Source organism: Protopterus annectens, chromosome 2.part1 (assembly GCF_019279795.1).
Source record: "Protopterus annectens isolate FY-2018-M chromosome 2.part1, PAN1.0, whole genome shotgun sequence".
Taxonomy (NCBI): Eukaryota; Metazoa; Chordata; order Ceratodontiformes; family Protopteridae; genus Protopterus; species Protopterus annectens.
This window is the reverse complement of record NC_056729.1, coordinates 1,956,864,247-1,956,888,780: the sequence shown is the minus strand read 5'-3', so window position 1 is coordinate 1,956,888,780 and position 24,534 is coordinate 1,956,864,247. Positions and strand designations below refer to the sequence as shown.

At 35.3% G+C, this 24,534-nt stretch overlaps 1 protein-coding gene across 3 annotated transcripts in view; it reads right to left on the bottom strand.

The window, feature by feature from the left end:
* DST (dystonin) overlaps positions 1–24,534 on the bottom strand; it is a 4,096,730-nt gene that overhangs the window by 2,344,182 nt on the left and 1,728,014 nt on the right. For all 3 annotated transcript variants that reach the window (XM_044063350.1, XM_044063347.1, XM_044063348.1), the window contains one exon: positions 23,490–23,567. In XM_044063350.1, the coding sequence (XP_043919285.1) occupies positions 23,490–23,567 (78 nt within the window). The remainder of the gene's footprint in view (positions 1–23,489; positions 23,568–24,534) is intronic.

Here is a 24,534-nt window from a genome sequence, read left to right as displayed (position 1 = left end):
GACCCTGTGAAATAGTTTCAGGGTCAGCAGCAGGGTTTCTAAATAAAAATTTATGTGAGTCAGGGACTCCGTAATATCTGTCACGCTTACTGGGAGCCGGAGGTAAGGAGTCAGGGGTCAAGCTTGACTCTGAAAACACATCATCCACAATGTCTAAAACAGTGGGAATGGCTAAAGGCTTGTGCTGAGGGAGAAGAAGGAAATCCCTGAGCCTCTTTTCTGATTCTGAGAAATCTTGGCTCTCCCATTGAAAATGCTCCCTCAAAGTATGCAAGGTTTCTCCAAATGAATAATCCTCTGGAGGAGATGCAGATGGAATAGACTCCTCAGCATCAGAATCCTCATAGGGAGGTATAGATAATTCCTGATCAGAAGACGAATCAGAAGAAATAGAAACCTGATCTGAAGATTCATAATATTGTTTTGCCTAGGCCTCTTATCTGGAGGGGGATTGGTACTCCTGATCAAGGTAATAAGGTCTTCAGCCATTTTGATCATCTGTTTTTTTAGGCATAGAGGCCTGTGCATGTGGCTCAGGCGTCATTTTTTTAGTTTTAGAAGTTGTCTTTGCCTTTGGTTTTGCACCTGTCATCAGTTTGATATATAAATGTTGAGGTCTGAATACACCCTCAGAAGCCGGTGCCAGCTCAATGGCTCCAGACCCATCTGAGGGAGAAACATCCGTCGGTCCAATACCTTGAGTATCTTGTGGCATGCCGGACACCACATGGGTGTCAGTAGAGGCTTGCGTCTTGAAGGTAGCAGGTATCAGAGGCTGCGAAAGCACCTCACTGAGTACCGGCGAACTGGCGACTGGCTTAGGAGAAGCTTTGTGTTCGGTTTTGGATCTCGACTGCCTTTCTCTGTCCTTTTCTTTGCGTTTTTTATGTACTCCGGTGGTTGGATTGCTATCCGATGACATTTCTGGGTAGTTAAATCTGTTTCCAAAATATTGTGATGCAAAAATATACCGACGCTTAATAGTGCATTGGTTAAATCTATCACAAATCCGACAGCCAGGCACGTTGTGATCAGGGCCTAGGCAAGGAATACAGTATAAATGGAAATCCTTATGAGGTATTTGCTTCCCACAAGTAATACAATTATTAACTTTTTCTGACATCGGTAAAAAGCAAGAAAAAAGTTTCCCCAATGGGGTACTTAGCTTTAGTGAAGACTTCGGTTCTGAAACTCAAACTCGAATATTTCAGTAGTCAGCTGACCAGCACTTGTGAAATGCTTCTGCTTCGGGCACTGCGCGGCAAGAAAGACTAAAGAAAATGGTGTCAGCTGCATGTTTTATACCCCCTGATGACCTGACATCATGGAAGAGAAGACAGCAACCGACACAGGACCCAAGACTTTGGAATTCAGGCCGACTGAGGGCAACCTGCCAGCAAACTACCCAAATGTAATGACTGCAACAGTGAAACACGAAGAACATCAAGTTAACAGCTTTAAGTTTCTGGGAAGAGTGGTTCAGGAAAAGGGAAGTCTGAATGAAAAGGTTAAAGCTAGAATCAGAGGGGCTGCAGCCACCTGGCACAGAGAGTCAGGTGTAGTGTATGACAGAAGTACGTTAAAGAAGCTAAAACATATGGTGTACAAACCAGTGGTGTGACCAGAACTTCTCCACGGTACAGAAGTTTGCTCAGTGAAGGCAAAGCAGTGAGGAAGCTGGAGGTGCTGGTGATGAAGTGCGTGAGACAGGTGGTAGGACAGACACTGTGGGACAGATGAAGAAATAATGACATCAGAGCAGAAGCCACAGCAGCTTCATTTGCAGAAAATGTCAAAGAGAACAGATTACAGTGATTGCGGTAATGTGCAGGAAAACAAAAGATGATTTGGTGAAGAAGATTTGGGACAGAGAATAAGACAGCAAGAGGAAACGAGGACATCCAGCAAAAAGACGGCTGGATTGTGTGAGAGATGACCTGCAACAGTCAGACATGAGTGTCGACGAGGGTGGACGATAATGGTAATGTCAGACACAGTAATGGGACGAAGGCTTGCCCTTCAATATTGCCTTTTAGTGGCATGAGACTTTAGCTCTTTGTATAAGTTGGTCTGTTCATAAATGGTTGAATGTGTGATATGCCCGTGCGTCTGGCATTTCTACGCTCCAGAAGGAGTTACAATGTTATTTCTATGTTGAATTGTGTCTTAAATATGAGAACGGATTGTTATTTGCTCAAATACAGAGTTGCTGCATCTTGACAAACAAGTTTGTATATTAAACTGGAACAGACGACTGAGGTACAGTAAATTGTTTGAAACAAACAGTTTAGGCAGTCTCTTACTTTAACTTGTGCAGTAACATTTTTAAAGTAAGACTTCTCAAAGTTTCAATGTTATTTCAAATTATAGAAAGCCACACTCTGAATGGTCAGAACTGTGTCTTGTGATTTTTAATTTCTCCAAGTCTTTTGGGTTTCTAATACCATGACAGGGTAATGGACCCCATTCCTAAGTCAAAGTATGATCAATGTTCATCAAATTAGTATTGTTTCAATCTTTTTTTTTTCTCAAAAAATTTTTTATTAATTATATGAATAGCAAGACAATTAAAAGATTATACATAACAAGAAGGCATAAATTAACATATAACAATTCATCTAGTGATAACAACCTTCATGAGATTTTGATAAGTTATTTAGAAATAAAACATACACCATATGTACACTATATACAAGTTAGGCAACCTGAGAGAAAAAAAAAAAAAAATATATTTAACATTAACTATTTAATATGTTTAGAACCTTTTCTAATACAACCTTTCTAATAGCTTTTTGGACTTCCACCTAAGTATCTTTGAGCATCAATAAATTTAAAAGCCATTTTCTGGAAAGTAACCCATTTTAATTTAGAACGATCAATCCAATTTTGTATTATATAAAGTTTTAGTAATGAGCAAATAAAAATGATAACATGAATATCAACTTTTGAAAGATGAATCAATGGAATATGTAGAATAGCAAATTTTTTTGATATCCCATTTTCTGCAGTCTGACTTTCAAAGATGTCCACAATCTGTGAGAAAAATGACAATACCATAGAATATGAAGGAGGTCTGCTTGGGGATGAGAACAGCATGAACACGAAGGGGACTTATTTGGGTTAAATTTGTTTAATTTGATTGGGGTAAAGTAGGCATCATTATTAATCATTAATTGTGTGTATGCTATTTTTTTAAAAGGGATAAATTCCTTAGTGTGTCTAATAGCCAGGACTTTCTGAGATTCTGACAATTGGGAATTATAATTCAACCAAACATTAGATAAAAGACAGTTGTGGTCCATCATTAAAGAATTAATTAATTTATATGAGTTTGAGAGCATTTTATCAGATGATGAAAGTATTTTGATAATTGTGTTAAGGTTTTTCAATTGTGAGTCAATGGGGACCAGAGATACAAATTTGTTTTTAATTATTGCTCTTAGTTGTGTAAGAATTGGTGAGTAATTCCAGTTTACTTTCAATAACTTACGCCAGTCAGATAAAGGCAAGTCAAGATATTTCAAAACATCTCCTACTTTTAGATTTTTAATTAAAGGATAGTTTGTTAAGTTCAAAAGTTTATTGTCCAATAATATATTTGGGTTTAGATGAATTGGCTGAACATGGAGATCTTTTCTAGTTTACACATTTTGAGTAAGGTTTGGAAATCTCTAATCTTTTGTTTAAATACTGTAGATATATTTTTAATAAATAAACTATCCAGAGAGATAAAGGGAATAGCTTCAGGATTTAAATTATTAGAAATGACATAATTATACCATAATTTTATCCATAAAGAGTGATTTGGATAAGAAGTGTTATTGAATTTAGAGATAGTAAGAAGTTTATTGGATGAGACAATCAAATAATAGAGATAAAGATTAGGTAAACCCAAACCTCCCTTGTCCTTCAAAAATGCCAATCTAGAATAGGAAATTCTAACAGATTTAGGGAACCATATGAATTTTGCCAAAGCTTTATTTACAGACTCAAAAATTTTTGAAATTATCTGATCAGATGATGAGAATTGGCAAAGAAATTTAGGCAGAATATTCATTTTAATAATGGCCACCCTTGAAAGAAATTAAAGGTTTAGATGCTTCCATCTGTCCATATCAGACAATATAGAGTTCCATAATTTATTAATATTATTTTGAAAGGAAGATTTATTATTGTGTTCTAAACTGATTCCTAAATATTTCATATTATAAGTAAACTGAAAATGATCATCTGGAAACAAAAAAGATTTGTGTGCTAAATGATTTAAGGGAAAAATATGAGTTTTTGTAGAATTTAAAAGATAGTTGGAAACCAAAGAAAAATAATCAATAGAATTCATTATTTTTCTGTAATCAGATAATGGAGTTTGAAAGTAGATTACTAAATCATCCAAAAAGCAGAGAAATGAATATTAGTATTAAGAATTCTAGGGATGTTATGAAAAGTATTTTGAGTAATAAACAATAGCAAAGGTTCTAAGTAAATGTTGAAAAGAAAAGGGGACAATGGACAACCCTGTCTTGTTCCTTTAGTGATCTTTATCGAGCAGAAAATTGACCATTAATGTATAGTCTAGTAAACATATTCTTGTATAAAACTTTTAAAAATTTTATAAAGAATAAGGGAATATTAAAACATAACATAGTTTGAAATAGAAAGTTCCAACATACTCTGTCAAAGGCATTTGATGCATCTATAATCAAAGCATATATAGGGTTTGGATTTTTCTTAATGAGATGAAGTATAGTCTCTAAAGATAGAGTATTATCCCAAGCATGTCTCTGAGACATAAAACCTGATTGATCTGACAAGATAATTGAGGGTAAAATCCGTTTCAATCTGTTAGCCAGAATAGATGACAGAATCTTAATATCCACATTAATTAAAGAAATGGATCTATAATTTACTGGGTCAGATTTATCTTTATTATTTTTTAGAATTAGAATGGTTTTGGATGTGTTCCAATGAATATCTGAGATATCATTAACTCTTATATGATTGTAAACTTTAAATAGAAAGGGAAGAACTACCAATTTGAAAGTTTTGAAAAATTCTGGAGTAAAACCATCAGGTCCCGGAGATTTACCCAATTTAAGATTATCTATTGAATCCGAGATTTCTTGTACCGATATAGGGGTAGAAAGTAGTTTTTGCTGATTATCATTAAGTTTAGGGAACTGCAAAGAGTCTAAAAAGAGTTTTGAGTGATTATCTTTAACAGAATTAGAAGAACCTGAATATAACTCAGTGTAAAGAGAGGTGAAAAGTTGAATAATCTCTTCATCAGTATTATATAATCTGTTATTATAAGATAAAGATGTAATATTTGGATTTCTGAAGTTAACTTTAATAATTCTCGCTAACAATTTAGATGGAACCTGGGCCCACTCTGAATATGAAGCAAGTAGCTTTTGTTCAGCTAAGGAGAGGTTATTTTGGTGAAGCAGAATTAAATCTTTCTGACAATCAAAAATTTGTTTTTCTAAAGTAGCATCATAGTTCAGACTAAGATGATTTTCCAACGAAGAAATTCTTGATTTTAAGAATTCCTCTTTCTTAAAGTATTGTTTTTTGAAAAAAGCCGCTTTACTAATAAATAAACCTCTTAATCTTGCTTTACATGCAGCCCATTGTATGTCATAAGGAATGTCTGATGATTCAAGACTATTCACCATTTCATTTAGGATTTCTGAAGCTTGTTTGCAAATATCTTCATTTGACAATAAGTTATTATTTAAGGTCCACTTATTAAACATAGTTTTATTTTTGATATTGGGTTTTATGTTCAATTTTAGTGAAATTCTTGAGTGATCCGAAAAGAATCTGGGTTCTGTAGTAAAGTCCACAATATATTTTGAAATATAATCTGAAATTAGAAAGAAGTCTAATCTGGACCAGGAATGATAGCACTTAGAATAATAAGTATATATATCATTCTTGTTTATATTTTTAACAGTGCGGAGGGGATCTATTAAATTATATTCTGTCATCAAATCATTTATAGCCAGAGTAGATTGAAGATTATAGGTGACAGTGGAGCGGAACGATCAATTACAGGGTTTATAACTGCATTCCAGTCACCACCCACTATAATATGATGATCCTTATAGGATGCAAGAATATTGTAAATTTTAAAATGAACAAATGTTGTGAATTACATGGGCCATATAGATTTAAAATTAATAAGGGTTTGTCCAAACCAGCAATAGAAGCGTAAATAAGTACCACCTCCCTCATCATCAAATTTCTCATCAATAATATTCCCAATGAATTTTTGTTTAATGATTATAGCTACACCTCTGGAGTTAGATGAGTCACCTGAAGCTATAATCTTTTGATCCATTTTTTAAACTCTTTATTCCAATCAATATGTGAAATATGGGTCTCTTGAATAAAACAAATGTTAGCCTGTGATTTAAAGATCATATGAAATAATAGTGACTTTTTCGCTTTATCTTGAATGCCTCTAACATTCCAAGAATCTAAAATTATGTCAACAGGCATATTCTACAAGTATAATCATTATTGATGCTATAAAAGTGAACTCAAGGTGTAAATCCAACACAACATTAAAAGAAGAAGAAAAAATAAAAGAAAAACAGTCTTTAAGTATTCAAGCAAGTCATCAAATAACATTTGTTGAAAAAAAAGAAAAAGGTTTTTAAGAACCATGAAATGTATAATAATAACCTTTATCCTAACCCTAGTGCCTACCCACCAATCCCCTGTGATAAAGGAAGAGCAGAAGAACATGAAAAAACATTGTAATTATAGATAATAATAACCTCAAGTTAGAATACAAATTATTCAAAGGAAGCCTAACATAACATAAAGTCCGAGTAATACTACTAAAAATATATACAAAATTAACTAAATTCAAGCCGTCCAACATGCTTAATCCCTACTTCTAATACTAATCTAAAGCTCCTATCCTTAAATTGAAATTTATAGTGATTAAATGTATTTCCTCAAGTATTTCAAGAGAAAGAGAAACAAGTAAATAATAAATAAATCACACTCTGCTTAACTAGAACACTCTATCATAAGAAGTAATACAATTAAAACTGAAAGATATGTAAGATAACATATATAAGTATAACAAAACCAACTGATAACATTATAATATAAGTAAATAAGCATAGCATTACTGAACTAAAGATAATAGTCATGCACTATCTACTGAACCTTCTTTAGTACTTTAGTGATAATTTCATTAATCAACATGACCATTAGTATGATAAAAGCACTAATACCTGTAGAATGAGTATTTAGTTATAGTTCAAATAAAGCAAAAACAACTACCAAGCAACCATATCTCAAAATGAAAAACAATTCAGTCTGGAGATGCATCTATTAACTAGATAATAATAGTACAGGAACTATTCAAAATGAAATATTATAAGCTGTAAGGTTTTAACACTAGTTAATATACATGAATAAAGTATAATTATATTATTAAATAGTAACTTAAACAGCATCATATATATTGGACTGAATGTACAACAATGTGCATACATATAATTTTAAATCTACTTTTTGAATATTTTACTAATGACTCTGTTAGGTTATATAGCCATACTATTCTTCTAAGCTATAGATGTAACATAGCAAAACAGCATGAAAAGACAAGGCTTTTAAAGTAAACATTTTGAACATCTAATTAAAACAGAAACAAGCAAGCTAAATGCAGTAAATCTAAGGGCTTAAATATATACAGGTAGATTCAGCTAATCATATTAAAGATAGTTATTTCAAACCTTTCAAATAAGTAAAGGCTTTCTTAAACATAAACTACTAATCATAAATATCACATCCAGCCTCTGAGAAGAGAGAGAGCAGAGAATAGAAAGAACATGAAACTTTTCATATGAACAGGTATACTTTGTAACATTTGTCAAATTAAACACTTCAGTATAATATAAAATATTGTATGAAAAAATATTCTGAATAGGAAAATATGTTCATTTCTTTACACATCCTTTAGAATTTTAATATATAAAACTAACCTGTTCATTTGTTTCCAGAAACATTTTCACTCTGCTTTATGAAAGTAGCAGCTTGCTTTGAAGTCATGCAGACACACTAAAAGTCATTGCATATATTATGTGACATGAATCTGTTTAAATTTAAAAAGCAACCTTCATTTATGAAGAGAAAACACTTTAAATAATAGCCAGATCTATTAAAAAGTTAGTGCTATTGAATACTTGTTGAAAACAAGCAGACTTGTGTATTTGAAACTGTCCTTCTTTCCTCACAAATGATGACATCACCATCCATCTCAGAGAGACTGATGTTCATGCAGAGCATCAGCTGGAACTCTGAAGGGAAGATTTTCTTGCTAGAATGTTGAGATGGAATGTTTTTCCCTCCAAAATCATTTAGCTTACACAGAAGGCTGTAACTCCAAAGCTTGTAGTAAAATTAACATATTATCTATTTACACAGCAAGCATATGTGAGAGAAAGAGAAAAAGTAAATACAGGAATTTAAATGCTTCTATTAATCCACACAAATCTAACAAGCATATATCCTGTCACTGCACACTGTCACACCAAATCCATCATGTGTAAATTACATGACAAGTATTTAAGGTAATATAATTATGTCACACCAGAATTACAAATCATGTAACACAAATGCTGTCAGATTAAAGAAAAGAAAAGATCAAACCTTATTGTAGTTCTTTAACAGTAGAATATTAAGATACAGTGTCAGGAAGCTTTTTAAATGTTTTAAGAAAAATGTCTTTTGCATCTTTAGGATCTGAACATACAAATCTTTTGTCATTAGCTGTGAAAGACAAGGTATTAGGATATGCCATTCGAAATCTAATCCCTCTTTTTATCAAGTCAGCACAATAGAGGGCTAGTTTTTGTCTATTTAATTTGATCTGTGCAGGAAGATCTTGGGAAAATGATAGTTTGTGAGACTTCCATATGAATTGTTTCTTTGTTTTAGCAGTTTCTAGGATCTGGAAAGTGTCTTGAAAGTTTAGTAACTTAGTATAAATTAACCTTGGTGTGGAAGAATCTTGCTTTGTACGCAGTGCTCTGTGTGCTCTCTCTACAATTATAGATTTTGAAGAAGCTTCACAATTTAACAGTGTTTCAAAGATATTTTTAGTCACAGATAAGTTTTTATTGTCATAAGATTCAGGTAAACCACGAATAATGATGTTATTTCTTCGACTCCTGGCTTCCAGATCCAATATTTTAGCTTGTAAATCTGAAACAGTTTTATCTCTAGATTTAAAGTTACTTTCCAATAAGTCTATTTTAACCTCCAAAGCTAAGATTTTATTTTCAGTAGTAACAATACTATCGTTTATTTGCTTTAAAGATTTACTAAAGTCTGCAAACTGTTCTGAAAAGTTTTGTATAGCACTTTGGATTGGTTTTAATGCTATTTTTAGTTCTTCTAAAAGGAAATTTGAGCCATTTAAATCTTTATTACTTACATTAAAAGTTTCTGTAGGTTGTCTAGATGATTTCAGTCTTTTTGAACCTGAATCTTTTTCAGGAGAGAGCATTGAAGTATATTTGGCCTTTGTAGGCTGAGTCTCCATGGAGTCAGATTTTGTAGCCATGCCCAGAAATGGAATGCAGTTAACAGGATACCAGGAACCAGGAACAGACTGGAGCAGTAGGAGTCCCAGCAGCAGAGAGACCAAGAATGTTCTGAGGTAAAATAAATCCCAGGATAATAATTCCAGAAGAAAAAATAATCCAAATGCGTAGAAAAAGATTTATAAAATCTTTTAGTATAAAAATTTGAGGAAAAAGGTTGATGTAAAGTTGTAAAAAAAAAACAAAAGTTAAATAGCTGTGAGGAGCTCAGAGAGTAAGGACTAGACTAGTCGGTGGCCATCTTGGAATGTATTGTTTCAATCTTTAATGTTGGACGGAAGTGCTCTTCGTAGCACCCACAATGTCTCAGTAATGACTTCTGCAATCTGTACGGAGTTACATGTATCAGTAACAAATCTCAGTACGACTCTAAATTGTTTTTATAAGACCTGTTCTGTTGCTCCTACTACTGTTGGATCTGTCTGGTTATCCTTCTGACACACTGCCCTGTTTCTGCCTGCAAATCCTGGTATTTCATGACTTTGCGTGTGTCTCTCTCTCTCTCTGCATAAGACACCATAATCACTGGGTCTAGCAATTTCAGTGATCTGTTACTTTTATCTTCTTTTCATGGATTACTTCATCTGGCTTCCTTGCATCTATTTTTTGAACTGTTGGCAATGGGTGATCCCATGTGGTATAAATCCTGTCATTTTCTATAATGCTTTGTGGCCATGTTTCCAATGTTTTTCAGCTATTCCAATATTATAATGTTTGCACAACCCCACTGCAACAGTCTTACCACATTATTATGCTTTGAGTATGCAGTCTTTCTGCCATTAGTATATCACAACCAGCAAAAAGATGTGCGCCTGTTTCCAATTTTGTTTTAAAAAACTATATTCTGTTTCTCCCACATGCTCAATAGACTTTGTAAACCAACGTGTACGTAGTCCACTATCTTGGGTCACCAATATTAACCTTTCATCTCTTGGTTTGAATTCACCTCTCCTTAACCATTCCTGCATTCAATCCTGATCAACATGAAGTTGTTCCAATAGTTTTTCTGCATTTACAACTACATTTATGAATTTTCCACATTTCCTGCCTTCTCACCTGATCCTTCACTTTATATTCTTTCTTTTGTTTTTTTTGGCACATTCAGTTGCTGCCTGATTTTTATCTACTTCTAGTTTGATTTCCATTCCTACTTGACTGATATGCTTCTGCTACACAAAGCAGGGAAGTCATTTTAGACTTATTCTCCTCATGTCTTAAAACTATGTTTGGGTCTTATGAAGTCAGCAGATATGTATGCAGTCCTACGAATGCAGATCTATACATGTAATCAATTTCGAGGAGGCCAATACCTCCTTCAGAATGGGGAATATATAGTTTTGGTATGGACTGATTTTTATAAATCATTTGGTAAGCATGAAGCATCCTTCTTATTTTCCTGTCCAACCAATCCAACACCTTTTGGGGCCAGTCAGTCACTCCAAAACTGTAAGTTAGGACAAGTAGAGCAAATTGGTTTATAGCTTGGACTTTATTCCTAGATGTCAGCGCTGTTTTTAGTATTAATTTTAGTCTTCTAAAATATTCCTTACTAAGTTTTATTTGCATTTGTTTATGTTTTAGTGTTGTCCCTTCATCAATTCCCAAATATTTATACACTCCCTCTTGCTCAACTTCTTATATATCGCATTCTTGTCCCAGGCTGATACTTTCTTGGCGCTGCAGTTTTCCTGCTTTAAAGGTTGCGTTTGTACATTTATCAAGACCAAATAACATTTTTATATCATCTGAAAAAGTTTTCAGCACTTGCAATTGTGCTTTCAGTTCCCCATCTGATCAAGTATAATACAGTTTTAAATCAGCCACAAAAAGAAGATGAGAAGTCTTTACACTTTGTTGTTTTCTAGGAGCCAAATGTAGCCATGACCTAATCTGTTAAGTAAATAGCTAAATGGGTTAAGGGCAAAACAAAAGAGCAGCAGTAACACAGAGTCACCCTGGAATATTTCCCTTTGAATTTTTCTCCCTGTAATAATAATTTGATGGTCACTGTAATGTAGTTGATCAGTGTACGGTGTTTCTTATACATTTTTAAGCACTCTTTTATCCATGAATGTGGGATACTATCAAATGCTTTTTTGTAGTCAATCCATGCCATACTTACATTCTTCCCCTTTTTACAGTTCTCCATTATGACTTTATTTTACAACAAATGATCCTTTGTTCCATACGACTTTGTTTTATTACCCTTTGTTCTAATGCCATGATTGAGTTTTCTTCTAAATGACTATAAACTGTCAGCATTGCGACTGTAAGACTTAGAAGATGGCAATGAAATTCTCAAACTGCCACGCTGATAAGTTAGGAAAGTCTCCTAATGACGGAGTGGGAGTTGTACTAACAATAACATAATGGGACCAGCAAAGTGTATCATCTTACCCTTAGAAATACAGCCATATGTTAGTCGTGGGGAGGATCTACCATCAATCCTTGTAGAAACTTTGTAGTTTCTTACATTATATTGAAATATCCCACACAAATTCTCCTTCCAAGGCAGGTAAAAAAAAAAAGCAGTCACTAGCATTTCAAATCATACCTCCAGCCACACCTCAATATTAGGAACATTCCTCATTTTGAGTCTTACACATACAAGTAGTACAGTAAAAAATAACTTTCTGTGGGCATGGACCAGCACCTGTTCTATGCTTTGGTGGCATAGGTAAGGAAGTTATTTTGTCTAACTTTATAAATGTAAGGATATTTTACTGTATACTGTGCCATGTGCACTACGTGTGAAGTATGCAGCACAGCCGGCTATAGGATGAATAACTTTGGTGTTACCAGTAGAAGACAGAAAGCCCTCGCTCCAAATATACTTTGTTTTTCAAACTGATGTACAGAGTTTTTTTTCACAATACTTATGCAGATCACGTAATTCAGATTCCCTTTGTCAAAGACTGGTCAGTATAGCAGCTCCTGTGTCGGAGAGATGCTCAGTATAGCAGCTGGTTTACAACACAGCAGTAGCAGCACTTAATATATTACACTGTGTTCAGAATTCCAAATGCATTCTTAGAAAAAGAGCCATCTGTAGACTGTACATGTACGACACCCATGACACTTGCTGCGTATGCTGAAATAATTGTTTTAGTGAACTGTAGGGTAAACAAGGAATATCTGTTAAAGAAATCTCTTGTTATCCAGAAGATGAAGAAAAGGGCGGGAAAAAAGTGAAATACATCAAGCATTGCCATTAAAAGCTATCAGTTTACCAGAAGAGTCTGGAGGAAATAAGGTCTGACATTTCTCTACAAAGTTTCTGAGGACAAGACTAATAGAACAATTTGGGTTTCCTGTGAAGCTTTCTTTTTCAGACAGGATTGTTTCTTTGAAACTATGTCACTGAAGGATTGTATACATTCTGGAAATACATAATTTCCCCCCTTATACTCTTCTAATGTTTAAGTATATCTGAGGTTAGCTGGCCAATCAGGAAGTTTCATGATACAGGTACATAAAATATCTGGGCTTTGGAATTTAATAGCAATTTCTCAGACCTTACTTACCCAAGCATATTTTCCAATCGCAGCATCTGTAGATGTGGCACTGAATTGTCAGGACATTTTAAAGTGCACACCTCAATTTGTTAGCATTTTTTAAATCCTGCCCTTTATCATTTTCTTTTCATCTAGCATATGATAGTATTGTACACAGAATTTGTCCAAAAACTGTGCTCTGATACAAATCTATATGAGCCAGGTAATTCATACCTTTTACAGTCAATGTACTACAAGTCTAATCCTTCTTCACAAAATCTATTCAGTAAACCCACCTCCCTTTCAAAAGGTGTCATACCTACAGTCTGAGATTTGCTAGCTACAGATGCTGAAGAGATAAAGCTTTGATTAAAGGGTCAGCATTTAAACTACTGCTAAAAGTCTGACTTGTCCTTTTAATGTTTATATCTCACATCAACTGGAGATTGTTTCTGAGGTTCAAAACTTCCTCAAAGATTTTAATCATGCAGCAAATCCTAATCTGAAATTCCTTTGTGCTTTTTAATTTATTTATATTCAATTTTTGCCCTTCCTGCCCTAACCATCACTTGGATCACTCCTTAACTTCTTCATTGCTAGGCCATATTTATATTAACAGATGGATTACGAATCAAGATGAGGCAAGCCACTATTCCTGTAAGGTCTGTATTTCTTTTTCTTTCTTAAATTTTTTTTTATGCTCTACCCAGAGTTCTGTGAAGTCAGTGTATTCCCATAACTTCCATCAGTGCACTGTTCAGGATAGGGCAAGCCAGCAAAATGCCACTTAGCCCATCTCCCCAAGCCGACTCCTCGGAGACCTGAACTGCTAATTAATCCCAGGTGTTCTTCCACAGAAATAGGACTCCATTCATCTGCAGCATGGAGCTGGCCCCAGTCTAACCTTCTGATATCCCAATAATTTCATCATAATTATTCATCATAATTACTATTTGTTAGTAACACAACAGGAAGCATACTTGCTTTTGATGCAGAAGATTGTGGGTTTTACTCCCATAGCATGTAGATGGATTACTCACACTCTGTTGTAATTTAAGGGGGGGGGGGTGCTGCAACCCTGAGTGTGTTTTCCTTTAGTCTGGAAGATGGTGTAGAGGTACAGGGTTTGAGTCTGAGCACGTTAATCAACTAACCTGACATCCGTAACTATGATTTTTACTGGGGATAGAGCCCACAACTCTCCTTGACATGGGCAGTCATCACTAAATGCAAACTTGGGTAGAGACTAGCAGTTCTATGGTATTACATTGGGATGAAACGGACAGGCTTAAAATGACCTCTGGGTTGATAGCCTAGTAATCTCTTATGATAATGTCTTTTAGGTAAAGACAGTTCTACAATTGGTGAGTCAGACAATTTTCTCATGTAACTGAGAGACTCACTGAAACTAATGTCCTACGGTAAAGAACCAGATGACTGGTATAATTTGTGTTGTGCTGAGGGTAAGCACAGATGTAGATGTTTCCTTTATTTTATGTGAATTAAGCATAAGTTAGAGAATGCTGTCAAAGAAGCTGGACTCTCTTCCATGAACCTGTTCAAATTCCTTTTACCAGAATATAAAAGTTCTGATGCCTTCTTTTTGTGAGCATTTTCCTTTTTTTTAAATAAAAAACCTCTTTCACTTCCATTTATTCATCTTTTCTGATTCTTCAGGCTTACAGAAATGTTGTTTTTGTCTTTTGTTTAATGTTATGAGATGTTGTTTCAGTTAAATACAAGATAAGAGCCTTTAAATGCCATACCTGTTTATTTGTTTGCATCTTAAACAAGTTTCATAATTATGCTTTGTAGCACTGTTGCCTCACAGCAACAGGCTCTCCAGGTCAATTCTTGGATGGAGTGCCTTCTGTGTGGAGTCTGCATGTCCTCCCTGTGAGCGACAGAATGTTAAAAGACATGCAGTTAGGTGCGTGAATGCGTGTGTGCCTTCTCTGAAGGTCGGCCGCCAGGCTGGCAACTCGGCACCGTAAAAATCCACTGCCAATTATAAGCGGACTGTAGATCCGCTGTGGCGACCCCTATCCAGGAAAAGCCGAAAGAACAACAACATTGTCTGGCCCTAAGCAGACAGCAGAACAAGCCCTGAGTGCTGTCACTCTTGAAAATAATAGCTGCTAGATACCTACTGCAAATACACTTCTTCACAAATTTTAAGAATACATTTCTAACTTTGTTTCAATGATTTATAGAATATATGTTACATCTTTTGATTGGATTTGAAGAAATACTGAAAAAAATTAGTAATGCTGGTACTGTGGGACATTATACAGTTAATGTTTTGTTTGGAACAGCTGAGGACCAACAGTGTTCATAAGGGTGAGTAAACCTAAAAAACAGTGAAGGATATTATGTGGAAATTTCAATATCACCCTGCATCAGTGTTTTCCATGGTGCAAAACATTATGTAGGTTTCTTACATAGAAGAGAGCAATCTTGAGAAAATCCAGATAGAAAACAGGACAAAAAGGTGGGCAAATCTAAATAGTATAATTTTCTGCTACTGTGATTCTCTCCAAAGAAAATGTCATTTTTTGTTTATACATTTTCATTAACTGGTACAGCTCAAGAAATACTGAAATTAATTTGTTTTGTACTTACTGTGGATTGATTTTGCTTGGCAAGGTTTCATATGTATCAATAACCATGTGTGATAAATTCTATGGAGCAAGGGATTATGATTGAAAGCTTCCTCAGGGTGTTATTAGGAGCAAAGAATTAAAGTAGCTTGCTGAAAACCATCAACAATGCAAAATCAATTCTAGCATCTGTTTCATACGTCAGAAGCAATGTAAAAGGATACCAAGCATTCTCCCAGGTCCTTTTCATTGAAACTTATTTACTTAAACTATTTAGATACCAAATTCTTAGACATCGTACATAAAATACATAACTGATAGCTTCTGTGAAACTTAATCTTAAGTAGAACTAGATGAAGGTGACCAAGGCTGGCCTTATGCATAGATTGCCTAGGCACATGACTGTGGTGCTGTTTTTCCACAGGTATGTTTTCACATTTTTTTAAAGCAGCGAAATAAAGCATTATTTTATGTCTTGCATTTATTTATTATATTTTTGCTGTAAAAAATAAATAGATAAATGTCTAAACATTCGTAGGAGCCACTTTTATAAGAAAATGTACCTTCAATGTGAGAGCACTTTAGGGGGAGGTGTTGAAAGTGACTTGACTGTTCGAGTCACTTTACATTTTAATGTTGTGAGATTTCTGCTTCATTGCCAGAACAGAGCAGAAAGCAGGCAACATTCAGATGCAAAATGAACGCTGTCTGCTGTGGGCTGAGCGGGAAAAGAGAAGCTGAAGGCTGGTGAGGTAAATGTTATTTATTTATTTTTTATCAAGGTGATGGCAGTGATTAACCAGATATTTTGTACAGCACAGCGCTTAACTTATTTGCTGAAGGATGATGACAAATAAAAGTTCTGTGTGTCCAAGTTGGGGGAAAAAATGCCCAAAATCAGGGAAGAGTTTAATTATCACCATTTGACTTACAAAATTAACAGATCAACAGATTTTGAACATAAACATGTTTTCTGAAAAACAAAAAAGAATGAAATTCTAATGTCTAGTATTACTGAACAACTAATTCTTGGTGACGCACCAGAAAATCAGGAGCTACGATGATGATGGACAGTTGAACGCAGCAAAAATATTGAGCAAAATCAGGGAGAGTTGAGAGGCATAGCTCTCAACTGTCATGATTTTTCTTTTTGAAAAATACAGTTTTAGTGTTGCATTAAAATTCACTACTTCTGCATTTTTCTGAATGGCACACCTTTTGTTTCAATTGTTAAGTCATAGTTCCAAGCAAGGAAGTGTCTGAATTACAGCCAGTGCAAGTCTTAAAAAAGGGATGGACACATGACCTGTGGTAAAGATGTATGAGATTGGTGGTAACTGACTGTGGGAGAAGAATATCTGCAAGATCAGTCAGAGAAAAAATCGATGGACATTTTTGCCTTCTTCTATCTACTGTTAAATGTATGTGAGCACCTCGTGTCTTTGGGGAAATTATGTTTTAATGGATGAATGTTAATGAAATAAATCCAGTCAATATTATGTGGGTAAATAAGGTGTTCTAAATTCATGTTTTGTTTTACTAATGGAAAGTTATTTTTATTTACATCAAGACAGTCTTATACCTATGTTTTCTCACTCAGAGATTGCCTTAGCAATTACAGAGCCTAATTTAGACCATTTTGGTGGAGTCCCTCAGCTGAACTCCCTTCACCCCCTCCATCAAATTGCAGGTTTCATAAACTTGAGAATAGTTCAGATTAGGTATCAGGAGTATATGCTACAACTACATATTACAATACAACAGTGTTTATTTATTAGCTTATATTTGATCATGGAACGCGTTAAAACAGAAGTAAACTACTGTATTCCTGGATTACCCCCCCCCCCCCCCGATGCAACATCTTCTGTAATCCCTCTCATGTCATGTCTGCTTAACTCACTGTAAGGGGCCTGTTTGGTGTACCCACTGATGTCCTGTATCTACATGGTGCTTCACCAGGTGGCTGTACGCTGACTTACCAGTAAACATGTTTCCAAACTCCAGCAGTACTACAGATGTCCTGAACCTGGGTAGGAGATAAGTGCACACTTACCCCCCCACACACCCCTTTTTCTTTTGTTCTCTTTTTTTTCCTTTCTGTCTCCCCCCTCCATTCTTTCACTCATTTTACTCATGCCTTACTCTACTTCACATCCCATGCCAAACAAATGCATATTTTGGAAATACTTTTCTTTTTTGTATATTATTTTCTCAGTACAGGCATTGCACTTTATGATGTTTTGACAATGTATAGGTTATTTTCTTAACAATTTTACTAACAGAGTTCCTGAATTACATCCAGTTATATTATGTTCATTTATGCTACATATCCTAATGTAAAAAAATACCTCACTACTTGCTTGCTTTTACATTGCCACTGTTGTATTGATAGTGATTGTATACTGTTTCTTTATTTCCTGTCAAAACATAATAAAGTACAGTATCGGTACCGTTTCTTTAGTTGTACTTCCACAGTGCTGGGATTCACAGTGGTCTTTGTAGATCAGTGCTCTATTACGGTTAACAGACTTTAAATTAATAAATAAATAAAAAAAATATCTTAGTATGTTAAATACTCTACACACTCCAGCATCTTTAGGAAGTGCTGCAGACAACATTAAGTAGACCATGACACTAAGAACTAAGAATCAGAAGCAGGTCCATTTTGAAACTAGAAACCTGATGTCATTTTGTGACTCATCATAGTCCATAACAGTCACCTCCCACACCCAATGTCCTTGGATGTCAGGAGGTAGTGGACAAATGAGCCAGTGGAGCTGTGCTTAATGGTCGTGTGATGGATGGGGGTGGGGCAAAAAGAGCATGAAACATTTCTAACCTTCATTATACAGTCTTATCTCACATTACCCTTTCTTCTATCAAGGACCTCCAATCATGTCATGCATTTGCTGTAAATGATTGCTGCTCCTTACCTGGTTAATTCTCATACCTTGTTACAGTCAATGTGTTTTCACAACACTACATAAAACTGTTGGGCTTCCTCAGAATGCTTAACAATAACAGTAATTTCTGGCCTCTGCTTAGAAATGGCATTACCCATGCACCACAATACTTACAATTATTTCTGGATGTTTATTTTTACTTATTTAACTATATGTTAAACTGGATAAGTGGACTTAATACATGCAGTGATTTTCAACCTTATCCCCTGTCAGAAGGGCAACAGTAAGGATTACATGCAGTGATAATAATTCAGAGTACTGACTAAGTATCATGTTTTGGCAGGTAAGAGAAAAATCACAATGTCTTAAGGAAACCTACATGAATATAGGGAGAACATGCAAAATCCACACAATTTGTTCAACTTCAATAATATACTTCACTTCCCCAATCTAGTCTGTTTGCTATAATTTATTTATTTATTTATTTACATTTGTTGACCGGGCTAGTCTAGCTGGATACATATCCCTTTTCAGTAGAGGCCCGAGGAGAAAAGCTCCAACATGAGTGAATTAATACATTCAAAATATTCTAAAAATGACTAGTTTCACATTACATAATAAGACATGATAAGAAAAAATTAATAAATTGTGAACAATGTAAGGTTTCAATAGAGTAGAAGTAAGAAATAAACAAGTCTTAATGCTTTAGTAGGGTTCATGTGAAGTCAATCAAAATCTAAAGCATTAGAACATTAGCAAAACTATTTAGTAGTGTTGTTCATAAGATATGGGGGGTAATTGTTAAGGAAGCAGGAGAAAAAGAAACGGGAGGGGAGAGAAGAAAAGTAGATTCAATCAGGCTTTGAGCAGGGGCAAAGCCAATGTATTTTAAGGTGGTCTCTAAATTGTTTTTTTAAATATTAGAGAGGATGAGAGTGAGGTGAGTGTATTAGGAAGTTTGTTCCAGATTCTACCCACAACATTGGAGAAGAGGGAATCGCCTGCTTATTAGTTGAGTGTAGTGTTGAAAGATTTTTATAAGGGGAGATTAAACTATCATTAAGTTTCTGCTGTTCTTTGGGCAATTATCCCTGTTATTTTTGACTTTTTTCCATATTTCCTGTGCTAAGAGGTTAAGAGATATGTCCCTACTGTTATTTTTTTTTTGTATTTCCTGATAAACCACGGCACTGAGGATTATGGTCAGTCAAAAATGCTAGACATTGGAGTTCTGTGCTTCTTTTTCCTCAGTAAATGCTTGCTGATGCAAAACATGTTGTGTTACTAACTAAATGAGTTTGAGTAACAGAAAATGCTGCCCTATTTGTAAAGGAATACGACTAATGACTGCGTTTCGCTCATTATTCATACTTCGCAGGATTATTGTGATTTGTGTGAATGCACTTGTAATACCTTAATGTGTGACTATCAATCCCATGAAACAAAGCTGAAATACAATCCATGTCTGTCATTCTTACTTATAACTGATGTGTGGGGCTAGCAGCTGTCTGCTGAAAGTAATTGTCTATCTTCTTGTTTTTCTCAGTTTTAAGCAGTCACATCTGGCTTTGCAGGACTAGTGTGCATTTGCAGGATTAACATGATTTAACTGAAGCAACCTGAATATTTGTAATGCATGGCTACTATTTGTGTAGAAATTAACAGAGTACAAGTATAATACATGGCCAACATTTTCATCACAGACATCTGAAGTGCACACAGAAGTAGGTATAACTTCTGAGTGGAGATTGGAGCTGTCTCTTGAAAGTAACTCACCTTTTGTTCTTTTCTCGGGTTAAACAGTCACTGTGTGGATTTCAAGACTAGTGTGCATTTGTATAAAGACAGATGGAATACTTAACTGGACCTATGATATATGCAGAGACAACATACCTATGATTGTGTGGGTTGTCTATAGAAGAAAATAACTAGCTGCTTGCTGCTGCTTGTTCATTACTCTAGCTTGAAATGACTAATGTGAAATGTGTGAAGTACTATGGAATCATTTAATTTATGGCATTGTTTGTGTGGAGTAAAGGTGAACTACTCTATATGGACATCCTCTTCTGACACAATCAGATGTCTGAACTGTGTAAAGAAGTAGCAATAACTGCATTTTGGGGCAGAGCTCTCTAGACAAAAGTAACTGGCTTTCTTGTGATTTGCTCAGGTTAAATAACTTTTCAAAAAAATAAGGCATAAAATGTATCATATAGCATCTGGACCTTCAAAGCTTCAGGAGGAATAGAGGGTCCCATACTCCAAGGCTCTATATAAGTTAGATTTTTTAAAAACAAGTTACACTTTTATTAAATTATCACTTATGACATAGGCGATCATACATTTATATAAATGAAAACAAGCCATAGTGACATATTTTTAGCTGCAAACATTATACATCATTTTTAATCTGTACAGATATTTTCAGTCAAACATTACACAGATCATTTAAATCCTGCCTCCTTTTAAACCTCACTCCTCCTCCTGAACATTATTCTGCATGCATTGTTCCCACAATTCCCATTTTTCTATGTAATTTGCTTCTAGACTTTTCTACAGATCTCAAGTTCCAGATGTTTTATCTCTGTTACTATATTCACTACTTCTGGTACAGTCTTTTAGACTTTGGGTTCCATTTTCTGGTAATTGCTTTGTTGGCAGCCACCATAATTAGACTCAGCAAGGCCTTACTATGTCTTGGCAATTCCAATTCTGTATCATAACTCAGAAAAATCACTTCCATAGTTACACCAATTTGTTTACCCAGCATCTCTGACAGAGCAGTCTCCAGGGAATTGTAAAGTCAACTTATCACACTCCCAAAATATGTTCCCAGTTACCTTATATAAGTAGAGTTTGACACAAGCTTAGTAGTGGCCACTGTCCATTCTAACAACAGAGGGGGATACACAGAAGGTAACTGTTCTTCTTTTTTTGGGGGGGGGGGGTAAGGAGGCAGGTACTATTACCAGATATGATTTCTGTACAGCCATACCTGGAGTATGGAACCTTTACAAATTCTGGAGGCACAGCACCCCCAGATCCCTGCCTTAAGGCAGTTGTTTTCTACAAGATTAGTTTTGGTCACTTAAGCTCTGCTGAAAGGTAGCAGGAAAAATCAAAGTTCAACAATAACACTGAAGTTCTTTCCTTTATGAAGATTTGTGTTCAAGCCATCATTTGATAAAAAGGTAGGAAAATGCACTTCCAGCATCTAAACCTCCAGAGCTAGACCTCCAGACACCCAGCTTAATTTGGTTATTTCCTCCACAGTTATCATCACAATGTGATTCTGGTCAGTTAGGATGTGTTGAAAAAATGCATGAAAAATCAAAGCTAAAGAGTAAAATTTAATTTCTTTCCTTAATCAGGATTATTATTCAGGCCAACATCAGATAAGAGAGGTTAATAAAAAAAAAACTGAAATGTACCACAGAATATCTAGGAATCTCTATGACTTCTGAGGGCATAGTTGCCCCCAGAACCCTGGCTAAATGCAGTTATTTCCTCTGCTATAATCACATAGCACTCTTGCCTAATTAGGATATGTTGAATTAATAAATAGGATATGAACTGAAGAGTAAGACAAATTGTAATAAAGGGAAGAAAAAGGTGATGTGGATAGTGTAGATGGGCCAGAATAAGGGTGGGGCCAGGGAGGCACTGAGTGATGTGCATGGGAGGGGGGCTGTGGAGCTCTTTGCCTTGATCACCAATTGTTCACTGAAGGTTGGGCCTAAAGGTAACTCTTGCACACAGGGAGTAAAGCTAAGATTGCTATTTTGGAAATATTTATAAAGAAAATTAGCAAACAGACTTTTAAAGTTTTTAAAACTGCTTGAGCAAACATCAGAAACATAAGCCAGTTAAAAGAACAGATAATACAGATTCTTCAAAAAGTGAAATCACAAAACAGTAAAAGCTTGTTACTAGCTCTGTAATCCTGTCAGTAAATTACAAGACAGAACAGGTAATTCAGAGGTATCAAATGCTACAATTTGAGAGCTATTTTAACCAATGCTGCTGTCAAAGTGTGGCAGGCCAAACTATGTAAAAAAATGCATTTATCCAGCAGTTTCAACATTGTTAAACAATATGTGAATAAGGCTCTATGCATACATGTACGTGTGTGTGTGTGTGTGTGTGTGTGTGTGTGTGTGTGTGTGTGTGTGTGTGTGTGTGTGTGTGTGTGTGTGTGCATGTGTGTACGTGCATGCATGTGTGTGTGTGTGTGTGCTCGCGTGCATATGTGTTTGTGTGCATGTATATTTGTACAAAGGAGATTTCAGTGGACTGCACTTTATGCAACACACAGGGTTATGCTGGTTTGCCATCTAGCCATTTCTAAAGTACAATAAGTGAAATATTTCACTGTAAATAAATAAACAAGAAATGGAACTAATTTTCTAGAAAAAAAAAACACACCATGCAGCAAAAGAAATAACAAAACCATACAATAAAATAAACCAAAAAACAAAAAAAAAAAAAAAAAAGGTCATTTGCTAAGTACAATCATGCCTTCTGCAGTGGTAATTACAGCAAATAATGAACCTCCCAAGGGTAGGGAGGCCCTCCACCAGTGCTGGTCCATTATTTTTCTAAAATGCACATCCTACTAGGGTTACTATTACTGCTTACAAGAACATCAGGGTGATTATAAATACAAAAGCATATAGGTACTGAGCAAGTCACTATAATGTACTAATCACTGGACTGGCTCTTTCATCTGTGTCTTTATTCTACTTAAAAAAACTAAAAAAATATTTGTGACAAATGAACAATGGTCATTTACAAAAGGTAAACTGCTTGTCACATAGACAGTAGCTGATGCAAATAAATATACAGTAAAATTAAATATCATACCTGGCGCTTTTTCAAATAGTCAAGTGCAATCTGTACATTCTGCAGTCTATGAAACCGCATCCTCCCTTTTTCTCGAGGCTAAAGAGAAAAGGCACATTATGTCAAACACTTTGCAGGCAAATAAAAATTGCATTAATTGCTTGCTTCACTGAAAACAACAGTTTACAAATCTACAGTAATATTTGCATAATGCAGTACATAGCATGTGAATTCTGGCCACTTCTTAAGCCCCACGAATAGCATTCTAATCTACTAATTTTCAAATAGTCATCGTTAGAACAGAGGACAAGAATTACTTAGTTACTTGTAGACTGCTAGGTTAACCTGGATGATGTATTTAGAAAAGTAGAAACCCCAGAACGAGAACAGCCTTCATCTCTACTGTAGTCACACTGGAACAGTCCGCTCGGACCTGTTAGTTCTGATACCTCACATAAGATTCATCGGTTAATACTAAGCAATCAATCTGCAGGCTGTTACAAGCCTAGCCAATAACCTGAGGTTAGAATCAAAACCTTTACACTGTATCTGTGAGGTAATGACCTTAACCATTATACCAACCCTTTCTTACAAAATATTAAAAGCTGTATTCTGTGAAAGACAGTAGCAATGCTGAACAATTACATGCCCAAGGGATTGTTAACTTCTGCTTAGTATTCACGTATGAAGTGAGTAACAGTTCTTGTCCAGGTACAGGACAGTAGACTTGAAATAGACAGCTCTGTGGTAATCAGATGACAGTGTGACTCTACTTTCCAATATTGCAGCAATGCCTGTTGTGGGACATAGACAGTGACTCTCTGAGAGACATCTAGGTCATACCTACACAGCCATCTAAGTTGTCACAGAATGGAGAGCAAAACTGGGTGAATGAACATGTTTGCAAACATATCTGAGGTGATATCAGACACATCACTATCAGGCAATACAGCAAGACGTTAATTACAAAGGAGGCACAAAAGAAGGTTCAGAATGGCAGGCTGGGAGAGGGGTAAGGAACTGGAGATATAAAAGGGAAGGCACACTGAAGATAATAAGAACTATA